At 40.6% G+C, this 16,335-nt stretch overlaps 1 protein-coding gene across 3 annotated transcripts in view; it reads left to right on the top strand.

Annotated features, from left to right (window-relative positions):
• Window positions 1-16,335, top strand: part of Myof (myoferlin) — a 133,686-nt gene that overhangs the window by 58,130 nt on the left and 59,221 nt on the right. For 2 of the 3 annotated variants that reach the window (XM_063239372.1, XM_063239370.1), the window contains exons 17-21: window positions 522-560; window positions 3,509-3,633; window positions 4,310-4,426; window positions 12,240-12,417; window positions 12,746-12,870. In XM_063239372.1, coding sequence (XP_063095442.1) covers window positions 522-560; window positions 3,509-3,633; window positions 4,310-4,426; window positions 12,240-12,417; window positions 12,746-12,870 — 584 coding nt within the window. The remainder of the gene's footprint in view (window positions 1-521; window positions 561-3,508; window positions 3,634-4,309; window positions 4,427-12,239; window positions 12,418-12,745; window positions 12,871-16,335) is intronic. The other variant, XM_063239371.1, reaches the window with a different exon arrangement.

The raw sequence follows: 16,335 nt of genomic DNA, 5'->3' as shown, positions 1-16,335 counted from the left end.
AACTAAAACCAGACTTTCATTCCCTGTCTCTGAGAGCTCTCACTGCAAGCAGTCTGTCACAGGTTTGCAGAATAAAATGAAGTGCCATACCCCTCACAAGAAACAAATGAAATGATGTACAATTAACCACAGGCATTTGCTTACACAGCTTCAGTCTAAATTAATCTGGATTTTCTGGCCTCAGTCCCAAATAAGTCGGCCCCAAGACAAGTAAATGTTTTACTGAAAGTGTCAGTTCACTGGGCCTCCTTTGGCTATGGAAAGCTAACTCTTCCAGTTAAGTACCTGGTTCCTTGGGACTGACAAATTTGGGTTGTTTGTGTGAGGATACTGCCAGTTGTCACAAAGTTTTGAGCCATTTTACATTTACAAAAGGGTCATGTGATTTGGGTGTAAATTTTGAATTTTTCTGATGTTGCTAAACCACTTACCTAGCACAGGATTTGATTAACTTTTCAGTGTCTGTTTTATAATGCTCATGTTTCTCTTGTTTTTTAACCAATCATGTTTTTACTACATAGATTTCTCATCTTCAGGAACTGGGGCTGCATCATACACAGGTTTATGCTTTGTAATTTTGCTGTCTATTAGAGCTTCCTATCTATGATCTTACTAAATATATTAATTGATTGTCTCTAGAATCTTTTTTTGACATTTTGCTAGCTCACAAATAGTTTTGCAAGTAGTAATTTTTTTGTGGACATTGTATGTTTATCCTGCATAGCTAAGCTTAAAACAAACATACTAACAAGGCTGTGTTACATGATTTCGGTTTTTACCTGGATACACACCATCCCATCTGGCTTCATTGCAAATAATTCTTTGTGAGACATAGCATTGGTATTTTTTTATATTCAGTAAGCAGAGATATGAAGCACTAAATCAACTGTCCTGCAATGTATGAAGTCTCTTTCTCTCACTTTCAGCATGGATATCTAGGTTGTAAGATATGAGCATTTTCCACTTTTTGCCCTGAAGGTCAGCTTCCAAGTATGAAGCAGCATCTTTGGTTTGTACAGCATTCAGCATTTTTTGCAAGTTTGCTTATTGTGACTGTCATAATTCTCCTGAGGCAGATATTATTGTTCCCCAAATAGATGAGGATTCAGAGATATAGAGATCCTCTGCCAAGTAAATCTGTGTGGTGGTAACTGTCCAGGGTTGTAGTGAGAGGGATAAGCGAGGGCATGTCGGAAAGCTTTGCAAACTCTCAAGCTATGTGCAAATGGAAGGTGATATAATCTGCTTTTTACGTAATTGTAAATGCCCAATTCTTACTTGTTTTAAAAAAAATCAGTCTCATTATCTTATCAGACTCCATATAAATACAAAGTAGTCCTTAGGTTTGTGACTGACATGGCAGATCTGGAAATGCTTTATTTCTTCATTTATTTGTGCAGTCAATTGATCAATATTTATGATAGAACCAGTACTGCATATTTAGGGAAACAAAATAAAACATACTTAAATTCTGTCACTTCCTCTGAAGGATTTGGTACTCTAGTCACAGAAACAAGCTGCTATTTGAGGTTCTAAAAACAACAATGTAGTGCTGGGGCTGGGGCTCAGTGGTAGAGCTCTTGCTGCGCATGCACAAGGCCCTGAGTTCGATCCCTAACAGCACAGTAAATAAACAAATATGAAGACTAAAATTGAAAGTGTTTCATCGATTTCCAAGATGCCAAGGATTTCAAAGAGCTGAGGGAAGCATGAAAATACTGTTTTCAAAAATGGGTCCTACCTAGATTACAGGAAACCCTAGTAGTCAGACGAAAGACATGTTATTTTATTTTGTGCTGGCTCTTCAGGAAGAACACTGGGAAGCTTGATGCAGCAACTGTACATAAAATGGGTTATGAATGTCTGGAGAAAGAAAGACACTTGCCTTGTGAGAGAATAGATTTTCCCAGGCAACCATGTTGAGACATGAGCATATGGAAGGACAGTTCTTCACGTTAATGCTCAACCAAACAAATCAAAGGGCATGTTAAGTATTTTAAACTGGAAAAGAGATTTGGTTGAACAAAAGGAATAAATCCCTTGGTAGCAGAGTCCAGTCGTCCGTGTTTCAGTGCCTGGGAATCTTTAATGAAAGGCAAATACGGCCGCCCACTCGGTCACTGGGCTGGTAGGGTGAGGTGGGATTAGACCAGAGGGATGCACGGCCGAGTGAAAGGCAACCTTGTCCGAGCTTTGAATCTCAAGGTCTGAGCCTAAGTCTACAAAATGGTAAGATCTTTCACAAGTCCCCTCATTTTTGTGGGCTGTGTTTTCCCCATCTACAATGTGACGCAACCAGGTGCACTAGCTGGAACGTCCCACCTAACTTAAACATTCTGTGACTGAACTTCTAAAATTACTTCTTTTCTTCTCTGTGTGTTTCTACTTTAACCATTTATTCCTACTCAGTATCCCTCTCTTATATCAAATATTTTAACACAAGGAAAAAAATTATATTCTTAATGATCAGTTAGTTAATTTTGCAGAGTGGATGAAGCCTAACCAGTTTATATTTTCAGATATATTAGTCTTTTTTCTGCCTGCCCAATTATCTGGAATATAATAAAATTTCTGCTGGGAAAAATATTGATCCCCATATGAATCACAAGAGATTTTTAAAACAGATATGATGTGTTTTGCTTTAAAGTATCTTTTGATTACGCCTAATATAAAGTGTCCCATCGTTTAGCATCAGTAGTTCATAGAAAGCTCTTCTTTACACTGAACGAATCAAAGTTGGCTTTCGTGTGTCTCCAGCAGCAGTGTTCACTCTGCTTCTGGCAGACGAATGTGTTTCTTTTCCATATGGAACCGTGCAGACTACTGAAGTCAGCTCTTACATTCTCCCTCAGCCCCAATTTCTCCTTAATATAGCTATCTCCTTACACTGCCCTCAGTGCCTTTCACTGATGAGTCCAAGTGGAAGAAATACAGAGTTTACTAGATGATCATCAGAAACAGAAAGTAATGAATGGTAATGTTCTTATCACTGCTGATCACCGTATGGCTCTCTCACCATAGGCAGGTAGTTTGTCGTTACATACACAAGTTTCAAATATATGTTTTAATAGCATCTGCCAGATTTATATGAACTACCTGAGGTCAAATTATAACTTTTGGGGACAAATAAAATTAATGTGATATATCATTTAAATGATTTCTCAAAGCAATATAATCTTTTACCTCAATTGCCAATACAATGTTTAATACGTTATAAACTTGCAAAAAATGTGAAAGGCAACTTAAAGAGCTTATTATTCTCTCATTTTAAATAGTATTTTTGTAACAATATATTTAACCAAGATATCCCTAAAACATTTTTCTCACATATTTTCAGCAACAATAAAGGGTAAATATGGAAATTCTTGTGAGTGCTTGTAACTTACACTAATACAACTAACTTAAAAAATAGAGGAAAATCATCTCATCTAACTAGCTAATAATTAATATTTGTTTCAACAAGTCCAATTTAGAAGCCAAAAATTTAATGATGATATTTATTTCTTAGCAAATACAGGAGAAACAGAGGTGGGGTTTGTTCCAACGTTTGGACCTTGTTATCTGAACCTTTATGGAAGTCCCAGAGAGTACACAGGATTCCCAGACCCCTACGATGATCTAAATACTGGAAAGGTTGGTTTTTCAATTAAAATTGCCATTAATGAGCACTGGCCAATGTGATTCCTTCTTAAAATGGTGATAATTAAGTGTGGTATTTAGGAGCATCCTCCTAATTCATTTTGAGACCTACTGTACTGCTGATAGGTTTTTAAGGCTAGAAATCTTGTACTCCTTGAGTCTTAGAGTGCAAAAATAGACAAGGATCATGGAGATTATCTAAATTGGTGGTGGCAAATGGCATTTCCTTCCTTCAAGTTTTTTTAAAATTTTATTTAAAGAAAAAAAACAGTAAAAGGGTACAAGTAATACAGAATTAAAAAAAAATAAACAAATCACTGCTTAATAGACTACATATTCAAGTTTTACACTTACAGAAAGCATCATAATTCATGCTGGGCTGGAGTGTGTCTCAGCAGTAGAGCGCTGGCCCAGCGTGCACTAGCCCTGGGTTCAGTTTCCTTGGAATACTTTTCCTTATCATACTCTAGAAATTTTCCACATAGTTGGTACTGATGTACCTGCTAAAGCCCTCTGCTATTCCTAATCTGGTTCAATCTTTTAATTTCATGCATGAGAACACCAAGGGCAGAGATGAGAAAAGCTCTTCCCACCATAGACAGTCCAAAAAAACCATTCTTTTTGCTGTTTTCCATGAGTAGGGGCCTAATCCTGTATGCTTGCCTTTCAGGGAGAAGGAGTTGCCTACAGAGGCAGGATCTTGGTTGAATTAAGCACTTTGCTAGAAAAGACCCCACCAGATAAGAAACTTGAGCGCATTTCAAATGACGACCTGCTGGTTGTTGAGGTAAATGTTAGACTGTGAGTCGGACATGGCATGGGAAGGGCAGTTAAAGGACTGGAGGTGGCCACTGTCGGCTTGGGCGAGCACACCTAGAGGGGTCCCCAGGGGTAAACAGTCAGCAGTGGTAGAGTTGGACAAAGACCTGTCTTCCAGCAAGTGCTTCCAGTAACTTCTTGTATCTGCAGCAGCCCTGGGTGGGTGCAGCGAAACCTGCTGCATTCTTTGAGATGTCACCTTACCAAAAACTGGCAAGAACAAACACTCTATTTGCTAACTGGACATAGGTGTTGTGAGGAGCTAACCATAAAGGTTGCCACTCAACGTTATAAGCACTGCCACTAGTTATTCGTGTTTTCACAGACAGGTGTGTATGTCAGGCTGCAGAGCTTTCAGGGCATGTTTACTTAGGGTGCCTGTTGTAATTGCTCTGAGCTCCCCTTTCTCCTTGAAGACAAGCAGTTTTCCATGGTTACTTCCCTACTTCTGAGAATCCCAAGTGTATGCTTTTGGGCCCCACAAGTCTGGATTATCTGCAAGAAAAACAGTCACTGATGCTTCTCTGCTCTGGTCCTTTCTTTCCCGTCCTTGGGCTGCTTGTATCTTCCATTCTGGGCAAAGACAGGCCTTTCTCTTGTTTGCACTCATTATGGAGAAATCAAACAACAACTTTTAATAAACTTTCAACTCTGGCACAGGAGTAAGGAAGCAGTGAAATGGGTTACACAAAGAACCTATTCTGTGAACTCTAGAGCTCAGATGAGCTTTCCAAGTCCCTCAGAAGAGCCTTCCTGTCTACTTCAGTGTGTCTTACTTGGTGGGACTAGTTTCTCCTCCTCTCCAGACCTAACCCATCTTCCTTCATCTCAGAACCCAGGTCCAACCGCCACAATTATCATCCATCCAAGGACTGCTTCTTCCTTCTAGTAGTCTAATGTCTGCCCCTTTTCGGTATGATTGAAAGGGTAAATATCCACTCCTCCTAGCAGAAACTGTCCCTTCTCCCACAGAAGAATGTAGCTTTGCTCACTGACTTCCAAGAAGGCAATTATATTAGGTCAATAGCCAAAGCAGTATGTTTAGATTCTTCAGTTTTCCAAGTCACTAAGCCCTGTAACATAGCTCTGGCTGAAACATGCCCACATGTAACTGTTCAAGTCCGGTTATTTAAATTGTGAAAGAATTATGGTAGGTACTTGCTTTTCATTATAGTTAGGAATGCAGCAAAAGAATTTTCCTAAAACAAATTCTTGGATGTGAACTCATGTTGCTGCCTCTAGAGTCAGAAGTTGCTTGTGACTTTTACGTGGCAACTTTTCCAGTTTTAGCACATTAATGTTGCAACTTTAAAAGTCTTACTGTGACTTTTTAAAAATTAGGTTATTTATTTGAGTTTTGCTGGGCCAAATTCTTACAAAGGCCAGGTTTTTACAATAATGTACTGGGGGATGCTGCTCAATAAATCAAGTTCGGCTCCACCACCCTAATCCTCGTGCTCCCTTCTGATAACTTATACCATTGTGCAGTTAGCACCATGATAGCATTCTTGAGTATAACATTAAGGGTTTGGCTACTCTTGAGTCATCCCAGGATTTTTAAGCAGTTTTAAAGCAGATGCTCTGAGAGGAGGCATGGGGCTGCTAGTAAGTGCACCTAGCCAGCCGTGGAGTGCGTGGACTAAGGACGAGGCTGTGTGGTTTACTCTTCCTCACACTGGTGCAGCAACTCTCATTTAGCATGGGAAAGAGACCCCCTCCAAACGTTTGGTTACATTGTTATAGTTCATGGAGAAATTATAGATTGTGATGATACTTTCAAATTTTGAGAGTTACTTTTATTTCAAGAAAAGGTTCTTTCCGTAGTGGCATGATCTGGGTGTTTGTGTCCCCCTAAAATTCTTATGTTGACACCTAACTGCCCTGGTGATGGTATTATGAGGTAAAGACTTGGGCAGGCAGTTAGGTCACAGGAGTCCTATTCCCATTAGTAAGATTAGTGCCTTCATAAAAGAGGCCCTAGAGAACATCTTTGCACCTTCTGCCATATGAGGACACACCTAGAAGATGGCCCTGGTCAGCCTCAAATCTGCTGGCATTCAGATCTTGAACTGCCCACTCCCTAGAGCTATGAGAAAGAAATACTGTTATTCGTAAGTCATCAACTTTCATTTTGTGATAGCAGCTCAAATTTACTAAGCTACAAATGATGAGTCTACCATAATACAATAGCGAAAAAAGATTAAACTACCGAAGACCTAGAATGCTGGATTTATTTTGCCTTTCAAGCTGAATCCTGCAAGATAGGCTATAAATCAAGAAGAGCCTTGATAGATATATTAGGGGTTTACACTGAGATCATGTAAGGCAAGGCCATTTGTGTTGCTTTTTACTTGTGTAAAAGACAAAACCAAATGCACAGAATCCCCTGTCAAAAATATCCCAGCCAGTGTCTTTCTATCCACTCCACAACACTCAGCGGTATATAAAGTTCAGGAATCATAACAGACCTTGAGGATATATTCAGAAAAAGGAAAAAGAGGAGAGGGAAGAATGAAGCAGTTTTTATGTGGTATCTACTGCCAGGATCACACAGGAAGGTGCCTAGAATCCGCTGCTGGCCTCCAAGGAAATCCATGGCAGTGGTGTGGTGATTCTAGACTTGAGTGATTACAGATTGTGCTTGACTCTTAATGATGTCAGTTGGAATCGAGAATTTTAAAAAATACCATAATGGACAGATGTCCAATTGTTATTATGCTTGCTTATTTTTAAATTTAATTCAATTTATTCATTTATTTTGGTTTTTTGAGACAGTCTCACTATACAGTTCAGACTGGCCTTGAACTCACAATGTAGCCCAAGCTGATCTCAACCTCACAGCAATCCTCCTGCTTCAGTCTCCCGAGTGCTAGCATTACAGGTGTGTGCCATGTCTGGCCTATTTTGCCTGTTTAATTTGCTCATCACCAAAACATAATTTAAGTCTAAGCTCCTTTTCTTTGTTTATTTTTAAACAACTATTAAGGCAGGATCGAGAAAAGTGACCCAACAAAACAAAACAAAAAATCTTTTACTAACAGAAATGCAAAAGCAAATTAGTTTCCTTTACTGAAAATAACAAACATATAAACTAAGAAGTTTGTTTTATTCATTGGTAAAAATAAAAGCAAAAAGGGGCTGGGGATTTAGCTCAGCGGCATAAGCGCCTGCCTTGCAAGTGTGATGTCATGAGTTTGGTCCCCGGTACGGATAAAAAAGAAAAAGACAAAAAAAAAAAGCAAAAATAAGACAGCAAATAATATACATTGCTTACAATATATGTCAACAGTGTAAGAAAATAATGTTTTATTGACTGGTATGTAAAACAGAACTTGTTTTGTTTGTTCCAGATAATGAAATACAGGCAACTAAATAGCTTGTGGAATAAATTTAATAAAAACCAAAATTAAATAGAAAAATGAAGTGAAACAAGAGCAGTAAAAGTCAGGAGAGGAGCTGAGATTCTAAGGTCCTGTTGCTATGAGAAGCAAATGAGGCGCCCCACATAAAAATGAGAAAATATTTGTGCCACCTGCTGGGAGTAAGTGGTTGCAGTCAACCTCGAACATGGCTATGATTCTGTCCCTCTTAAAAAGTTCCCATGGCCTGGGCCATAAGCAAATAACAAAAGCTTTTGGAGGAGCTGAGGAGCTGCAACAAAAAGACAACATGGTTTCCCAGAGCTCCCCCCTCTCTCTTTGGAGCACAGGTTGGCTTTGCTCCAGCATGAAGGGACAGCAGAGTCCTAGCTACTTCCATGAAAGGAGCCAGCAGGACAGGAGAGGATCCAGCATTATTCCTGCACCTCCTGGCTTCTGAAACCTCTGCTTTGCCACAGGAGCCCTGCTTTTGTCCTTGTGATCTAAGGTCTGTTCTTGAATTGTGTTCCCCTGTCCTCCTTCCCAGCCTTCCTGTGTGTGACCTAACATTTCATGAACCTGAAATCTTGACCCTTCTCACCTGGAACCATATGACCTCTTTTTGGTTAGGCTCATTAAACATTGCTGAAAAAAATAGGTCCCCATTTTCCATCAGCTCCATTCCTGTCAGTCATCCTCAGTGAAGGGGATAAGTTGGGCAATTTCTTTGGTGCATATCTCCCTTTAATGTCCATGTCCTGTGCCTGTGTGCCCACAGCCACTTTCAAGAACCATTACCCTGTGTGAGTATCCTGCTTGACAAAAATTCGTCTTTTCCCCAAATCTACTTCTGAAATTCTGCCTGGGTCACCTCGTCCACAGTCCTCACTGATCACTGACAAGCAGGAGAGCCCAAGTTTCTGCCCCAGCAAAGAAACGTCCCTGTGTCCAACACATGATAGTTGACCAGTGTGGGCAGTTTTGCTCTAAGTGTGTGGCGGGGGGTGGGGGGGACGGAATAAACACTGGAAACAACTTCTCTACATGATGTTTCTTGCTCCTTCCTCTTGCTACCTCTGTGGCCTGAAGGCACAGGGGAAGTGGGGAGGAGCTGAGGAGAGGCGGAATCCTCAGCTGCCCTAGTCTGGTACAGTGGGGCTCGGGGGCAGGTGAGCAGATGACCACTGTCCAGCAGCTCAGACTTGCATGTGGTCCCCGGGACGTGCCACCTTCAGCAGCATCCTCCCAGAGTGCACCAGTCTGCTGGGAGTTGAGTCACGGCCAGAACCCAAATTATTCTTTTCGAAGTTCATTCTCTGCAGCGTGAGGATCCTATCAGGGCTTCTGTGGGAGATTATGCATGTGCTGTGTGGGAACACCAAGGAGGCCAAACGAGATTCTGGCTCAAGTGGAGGTTGGCAAGGCAGACAAGACCCAGCCAGAAGCGATGTCCCTGTCCCTCCCTGGCCACCTCAGGAACTTTCTCTGTCTTCTGCAGCTCCTGGCTTACGAGATGCCTCTAGCTTACATACTGCTCATTTTCTTCTGAGTCCTGACGTGGGTCCCAAATTATGCTTCCTATTTTTGGCTCCTTCCCTTCCTTATATCATCCTGAGAGGTTTACAAAGAAGTTACACTGAATATATAAGTTCTGACTAATACCAATAAATTCCTACTTTTTGATTCTTACACAATCCAATTGAAAACACAAAATTTCCACAGAATTCCTGGACTTGGTGGTGAGTAGTTAACCAGAGATCCTGACGAGTTTCTCTACCAAAGTGAGACTGGACGAATGTAGGGAAGCTTTAAACTCACGACACCCAACTTAATGTTCCCTACATGACTCAGTGTGCAGCCAATGTGTAGGGTATAAACCAGTGTTTTAAAAAGTCTTCCAAAAAGATGGATGCTGAGAGATTTCTGACAAAACATTATTGGAGATTTTTTTAGACCATGTCAAAAATTCCTTTAACTAAAATGAAGACTTTATAATTATGGAATGTATAGGACACTGTACAGCCTGTGCACCTAAGACCACAAGTGATTTCATAGTCAGAAATTCTCACAATAATTCTCAGAAAATTAGAGTCACCATATAATACAGTAATTCTACTCCTGAATATAGACCCAAGAGAATTGGGAACATGGACTTAGATATTGGTATACCCATATGCAAAGCAGTGTTATTCACGTTAGCTAAAAGGTGAAAGCAACCCACATGTCCATTAGTGGATAAGTGAATAAACAAAATGAGGTGTATTACTATACTGGAATGTTATTTGGCCTGGAAAAAGGAGGAAATTCTGACAGTGCTACAGCGTGGATGATACTGAGAGCTTATGAGGGAGCTGAACCAGACTCAGAATGACAAAAGCTGTGTGATTCCAGTTAAACTGGGTACTTCGGAAAGCCAAATTCATAGAAACAGAAAGTACAGTGGAGTTGGGCAGGGGAAGTGAGGCGTTACTTAATGAGCGTAGAGTGTCGGTTTTGAAAGATGAAAAGGTTCTGTGGATGGCGCTTGGTAATACTAGCACAGCAGTGTGAATGGACCTAAAACCACAGACTCACACCCTAAAATGGTAAAATCTGTTACTGTCCACAATTTTTTCAAAGGTTTTCAAAATGCTCATCTGAGTACTTCTCTAAAAATGTGACCACATCCTTGCCTCACACAAGCCTAAAGATTCGCCCATAACTATGGTTCGTTTTATTCAGTAAGAGCCATAATGTGGATGGACAGTGAAGGAAAAGATAATTATGTAGTAAGCGTCCTCCAAGGACCAAGTATTTTTGTGTGTATTCCATTCATATTTATCCCATCGTATGAAATGCGCACATTAATAGGTTTCCCCCGACACTTCCGTCCACGTGTGTGCTGGGCCCAGCTGACTGGACCCTCCTGCACGCCCTGCAGCCCACCTGCCTGCCCTGCCTGACTTCTGCCACTCAATCCGCCCTCTGCTTTCAGCTCATCTTTTCTGTTGTTCTTACTGTTCGTTTCCACAGAAAACTTGCGGTACTTATCTTTCTGTGTCTGGCTAATTTCACTGAACATGATAGCCATAAAAATAACTTTTACTACAGTTCCAGAAGTGAACGACACTGCTGTTTTACTGCTGGACTGCGCTATCAAATTGGTAGTGAGGTAGCAATTAGAAGAAAATAAATACAACAAAAGGCATCATATGCCGAAGTGCGACGTCCCCGTGACCACGAGGCTCTCACAGGAGTACAGGGTTCAGGGACTTCTCAAGCGGCTTTTGAACTAAAGGTGCTCTGGTGAGAAATTTGTCATGCAATTTTATGTAATTATTTGTGGGTTTGTAAGTTAATTAGTGGCGCACGTAAGCAATGTGACGCCTGCGATACACAGCAGCGCTCTCACCTCCTTCGGGGAGAAGTGTAAGTGTACACAGAACGATCCCATCAGGTTCCAGAACAGGCCCCGAGTGTGCACAGTACTAAGTACTGGAGTGCCTAGCACGTAACAGAGCACAGCTGCTCAGGCCATTGTGTGCCTGTTTGACTAGAGAAGACAAAAGGGCTGAAGGTCAGGGCGCTGTGGACCACAGGGAGAAACGCCATCCCAGCCAAGGTTTGGGTCAGGATACGAATTCAAGAGGTTTTGTGTATTCAGGCCCATAGAGGAGGACTGAAGGGCTCAGGCTCATTTCTGCTAGCTGATAGACCTCAGCATGGTGACTCAGAGCCCTAATTTTAGCCCTGTGCCTCACAACATATCCTCAGTAAACCGTGACATAAAAAAGGGAACGAAGGATGGAGACCTAATTCTGCTTATTTTTAAATTTGACACTAAAATACATTTTCTGATTAGAAAATGAACACATAAAGCAATTCAAAAAATTAAGCACATATAAGATAGAAAACAAAATTTGCCATAATCTCTCAACCTTTTCTGTGTACTGTGTTAACAACCTGAGTCCTTTTCTTCCATTCCTTCTTCATGCATACGCCTCTGTTAAACATCCACTTAATGAATTCATTTAAAATATACCATTTTAGGGGCCAAAGATGAAGCTCAGCCATAGAGTTCTTGCCTAACATGCACGAGGCCCTGTGTTTGATCTCTAAAACCACAAAATAATACTAGGAAAGTAAAATAAGATGTTTTCTGTTCCCACATATGGATCCACTTAAGTCACTGTGAGCTTTCATTCTGTTACATGGCTGTAACAAAATTTGTTTAAGCAGTGACCTACACCTACAGATGGCCATTTGTATTTTTCCCCCTTGGTTTCAATCAATGATGCAGTCAACATCTGTCTTCCCACTTGTGAGTATCAGGGCAACCTCTGGTGTTTAGTTCAGCACTAATTAAGATTTATAATCACATCGGCTAGAAATCCATGTGTAAATAAGGGCAGAAGAATTTTTTTAACTATTTGTCCTTCACAGAAATATCAGCGAAGGCGAAAGTACAGTCTTTCTGCAGTGTTTCATTCAGCCACTATGTTGCAAGATGTTGGCGAGGCCATTCAGTTTGAAGTCAGCATTGGGAACTACGGCAACAAGTTTGACACAACCTGTAAGCCTTTGGCATCGACAACTCAGTACAGCCGTGCTGTTTTTGACGGTAAGATTGACACAGACCTTTCTCTCCTCTGTGAGCTTACGGTGGGTGCGCATTAGCATTAGCTTATGGTGGGTGCGTCTGCTCACTCTGGCAGCCCTGATCCCTGCGTATTGGCAGAGGAAGGAAAAGGTGAAAGAGAGATTTTCACAATGCTGAAAGAATAAGAACTATTTGCTCCTTTGTTGCTTATTTGAATAAAATTACAGAATGGATTACCCAGACCCTTCCACGAGCATGTAGATGACTCAGTAGTTCAGTCTTCACATCTCCTTAGTAAACCTGTTGTCTAAGTGTCCAGTGCTCACTGTCTCCTGATGTCCCACACCAGGAAACCACTACTACTATTTACCCTGGGCCCACACAAAGCCAGTCGTTACCCTGACTTCGTACTGGGAGGATATTAGTCATCGCCTGGATGCGGTGAACACTCTCCTAGTCATGGCAGAGAGGCTGGTAAGTTTATCTTTCTTACATTTCATTTCACCAGGGTAAATTACGTATCAGAATACAGGCTACCCCCCATAACACAAGATCTCAAAACACAATGGTCAGTAGCATAAGCACCTTTTCTGTAGTGACAGCTGAGCTAAGTGGACCAAAGCTAGCAGGCGCTGCAGTGGTGCTGTGGATCACTTTGCCTCTCCTTGTTCTGCTGCAACTAAGGAATCACCTTTGTCGGCCCGGTAGAGGCCACTTACAGCAACACTCAACATCCCTCATGAAAGGAGGAGAAACCGTGATAAGGAAGACCACAAGAAACATTGTCTACTTCTAGTCACTTTCCATTGGCAGGATCCATTCTCACCACTGTATTTAATGTCAAGGAAGTTGTAGAATGCAGTATTATTCCTGAGCAGGCATATGGCTAGATAAAAGAAGAATAGAGGATGCAAAAAGTGGGGGCTGAGAAAAGAGAGGATTCATAATTTCTGTCATAATTTGCATATGAAGAGTGCTTTATTCCAGTAGCATTATGGAGCCCTTCGGGTCTGCTGTTAGTGCTGTAATAAAAACCTCCACTGTGATAAGAAGTGCCTCAGAGGAACCAGTGTCTGGGATTTCCCACTCTTGCTACAGTGAAGAACTTCCCTTGTTTGGTGGTTACAGGCTGGTTTCTACTGGTGGAACTGTATAGGCAGGATGACCATGATTATCCATCTTGATATTGCTCAACTAGATTGATGAGGAAAAAGGAGACATGTTTGGGATATTTCTGATTAAATAAGCAATGCTAAATTATCTCTATCACTTATGGATAAAATCTGTCTGGTATTAGTGCTTTGATTTCCACATTATATTAATTAATGTCAGGTATCAGAGGGGTCTGCTAGGAAAAAGGTTGACGGGATAGAAATAATGCTACATATATATATAGTCACACTCTATCTCAGTTCATTTTCTCTCATTGCTGAGACAAAATGCCTGATGCTCAAAATTAAGGAAGAAAAAATTTATTTAGTTCATAGTTTGTGGAGGTTTCAGTCCATAGTCAGTTGGCACCAAGGCAGGTGGCGTGGCAGAGGAGCAAAAGTTCATGATGGTAGAACACAGAAAAAGCAACAAAGAGCAAAAAGGACAGCGATCCTCTTTTCCTGCCTTACTATTTTTAAGCAGGCTACCTGCAATGGGGCAGGTGTGACACTCACACCATCTCCATGCCCTCCTCTTGCACAGTCTGAGGATATTTATGAAGTGAAGACCCTGACCCCATGTTAAGTCACTTGGTTAAGCTTCTAAACTTCTCAGGTTGACACAATGAATTAACCATTGTAACATCCTAGGGCATAACAGCCACTCTAGGGAATGTCCTCTCTACCCTAAGATAGAGAACTGCCGAGTCACTTAGTTAAGCTTCTGAACTTCTCAGATTGACACAGTGTATCAACCATTACACATTGAAACCCATTGATATGTACAATTGATGTGTATTGTGTCAATAAAAATAAAAATTTAAACCATATGTGGCGGCACACATCTGCAATCCCAGTGTTGGGGGCTGAGGCAGTAGGATCGCTGTAAGTTTGAAGCCAGCCTGGGCTACACAGTGAGTTCAAGGCCAGCCTGAACTACATAGCAAGACCCTGTCTCCAAATAAATAAGGAAATATTTTAAAATTATATTAATGTTTACCAGGACTGAACCAAGGTTTACAGGATCATGCTTGATCTGAGATGCAACAGAAAATCTAAAAATAATATTTAATAAGGACAATATGGAAGGATAAACATACACTCAGATTAAATATAATTGTTCATGCAGTAAAGCTGCTATTGGTTTGCAATGTAGTTATAATATTAATTTTTAAATCTCCTTTCTAGGGAAATTGATGGAGAATTAATCACAACTCTTTTTTAGTTACCTCTTGAATATTCCTCAGCTTTTTTTCACTTCTTCTTACCTGTTTTCTCTCCCCTGATCAAGCTGCTCTGATTCCATGCTATGTTCAGATGAAAGGTGACTTCCTATGGCCAGGACTCTGAATACTCAGGGTGGGGCCTCCCCAACCTCTCTGCTGGCAAATGCTCAGTATGACACAACAATATGATCTAGGCTTATCTTGTGCTCTCTCTGCCTAGCCCAGGAACTAGCATTTCTTGAAGGAGCTCTGGTTCCTTCAGTAGGAAATGGCATTTAAAAAACAAGATTTGGGCCCTGGAGTTCTCACTGCTACTAACACATCATTATTTCTAGGCTCTGTCAGCAGATAGACTTGCACACTTGCACAAAGATATGTGCATTTATATCTATGTTGATATCCTAGGGGCCATTAGTTTATAAAAATAATATCAACACAAATGTTTATTCTAGTTTTTTCTGTGCTTTCTAACAGGGTAAAACCTCCATTATCCTCAATGTAGTCACTCATTTTCAAACTTAAAATTCTTATAAACAACTGTGAAAAACAAGCCTTCTTGTTTAATCATAAACAACCAGATGTTTATGATTATTGTTGCCTTGTGACTAAGGTTGTATAATCAAAATATGCTCAGATGTTACTTAGGTTGGTTTAGTGTAATTATATTATTTATTTGAAATATAATTATCTGCTGTCTAGAATATATAAAAACCTCATAAAATTAAACCACCTAAAATTAAAGAACCCATCAGGAAATGGGTGAGAACTAGGCATGGTGACCCACAACTATAATTCTAGCACTCAAGAGACTGAGGCAGAAAGATCACCATAAGTTCAAAGCCAGTGTGGGCTACATAGTGAGTTCAAGGACAGCCTGAACTACATAGTGAGACCATGTCTCAAAAAAGAAAGAAAGAAAGAAAGAAAGAAAGAAAGACAAATAAACAAGCAATAGAAATGAACACTTTACAGAGGAAGAAATACAAATAGTCAACAAACATGAAAAAATGTTCAACATCTCTATGTCCCTTAAAGAAATTCAGATTTAATGAATGCTAAGATTCCATCTTGCTCTGAAAGGAATGACAAGAAATCAAACAAGAGCAAATGTGGGCAATGGTGTGATGAAAAAGAAACCTTCCCACACTGGTGATGGGAGTGTAAACTAGCATAGTCACCATGGAAATCAGCATGGAGTTCACAAAGAATTGAAATTAGAAATTCCATGTGACTCAGTTATCCCTTTGCTACATCTTACCCCAAAAGCTTAAATCATACCGTGGCTATACGCATGTACCTATGTTCATAACAGCACCAGCTGTAACAGCTAAATCCTGGAAACAGCCTATATACCCACCCACAGAAGACTGGATAAAGAAAATGTGGTATCAACGTATAATAAAATGCTACTTAGCTATAAATAATGACAGATTTGAGAAATTTGTGGGGAAATGGATGCACCTAGAGAACAGAACAGTGAATAAGGAAGTCAGGCACACAAGGTTAAATACTGGGTAGTGTCTCTTATTTGTGGGAGGCAAAAGAAAAACAAAGACAGTAAT

The sequence above is a fragment of the Cavia porcellus genome, unplaced genomic scaffold (genome assembly GCF_034190915.1).
Source record: "Cavia porcellus strain 051 isolate PalLab524CR breed Dunkin Hartley unplaced genomic scaffold, mCavPor4.1 scaffold_28, whole genome shotgun sequence".
Lineage (NCBI taxonomy): Eukaryota > Metazoa > Chordata > Mammalia > Rodentia > Caviidae > Cavia > Cavia porcellus.
This window is presented reverse-complemented; position numbering and strand designations above follow the sequence as displayed.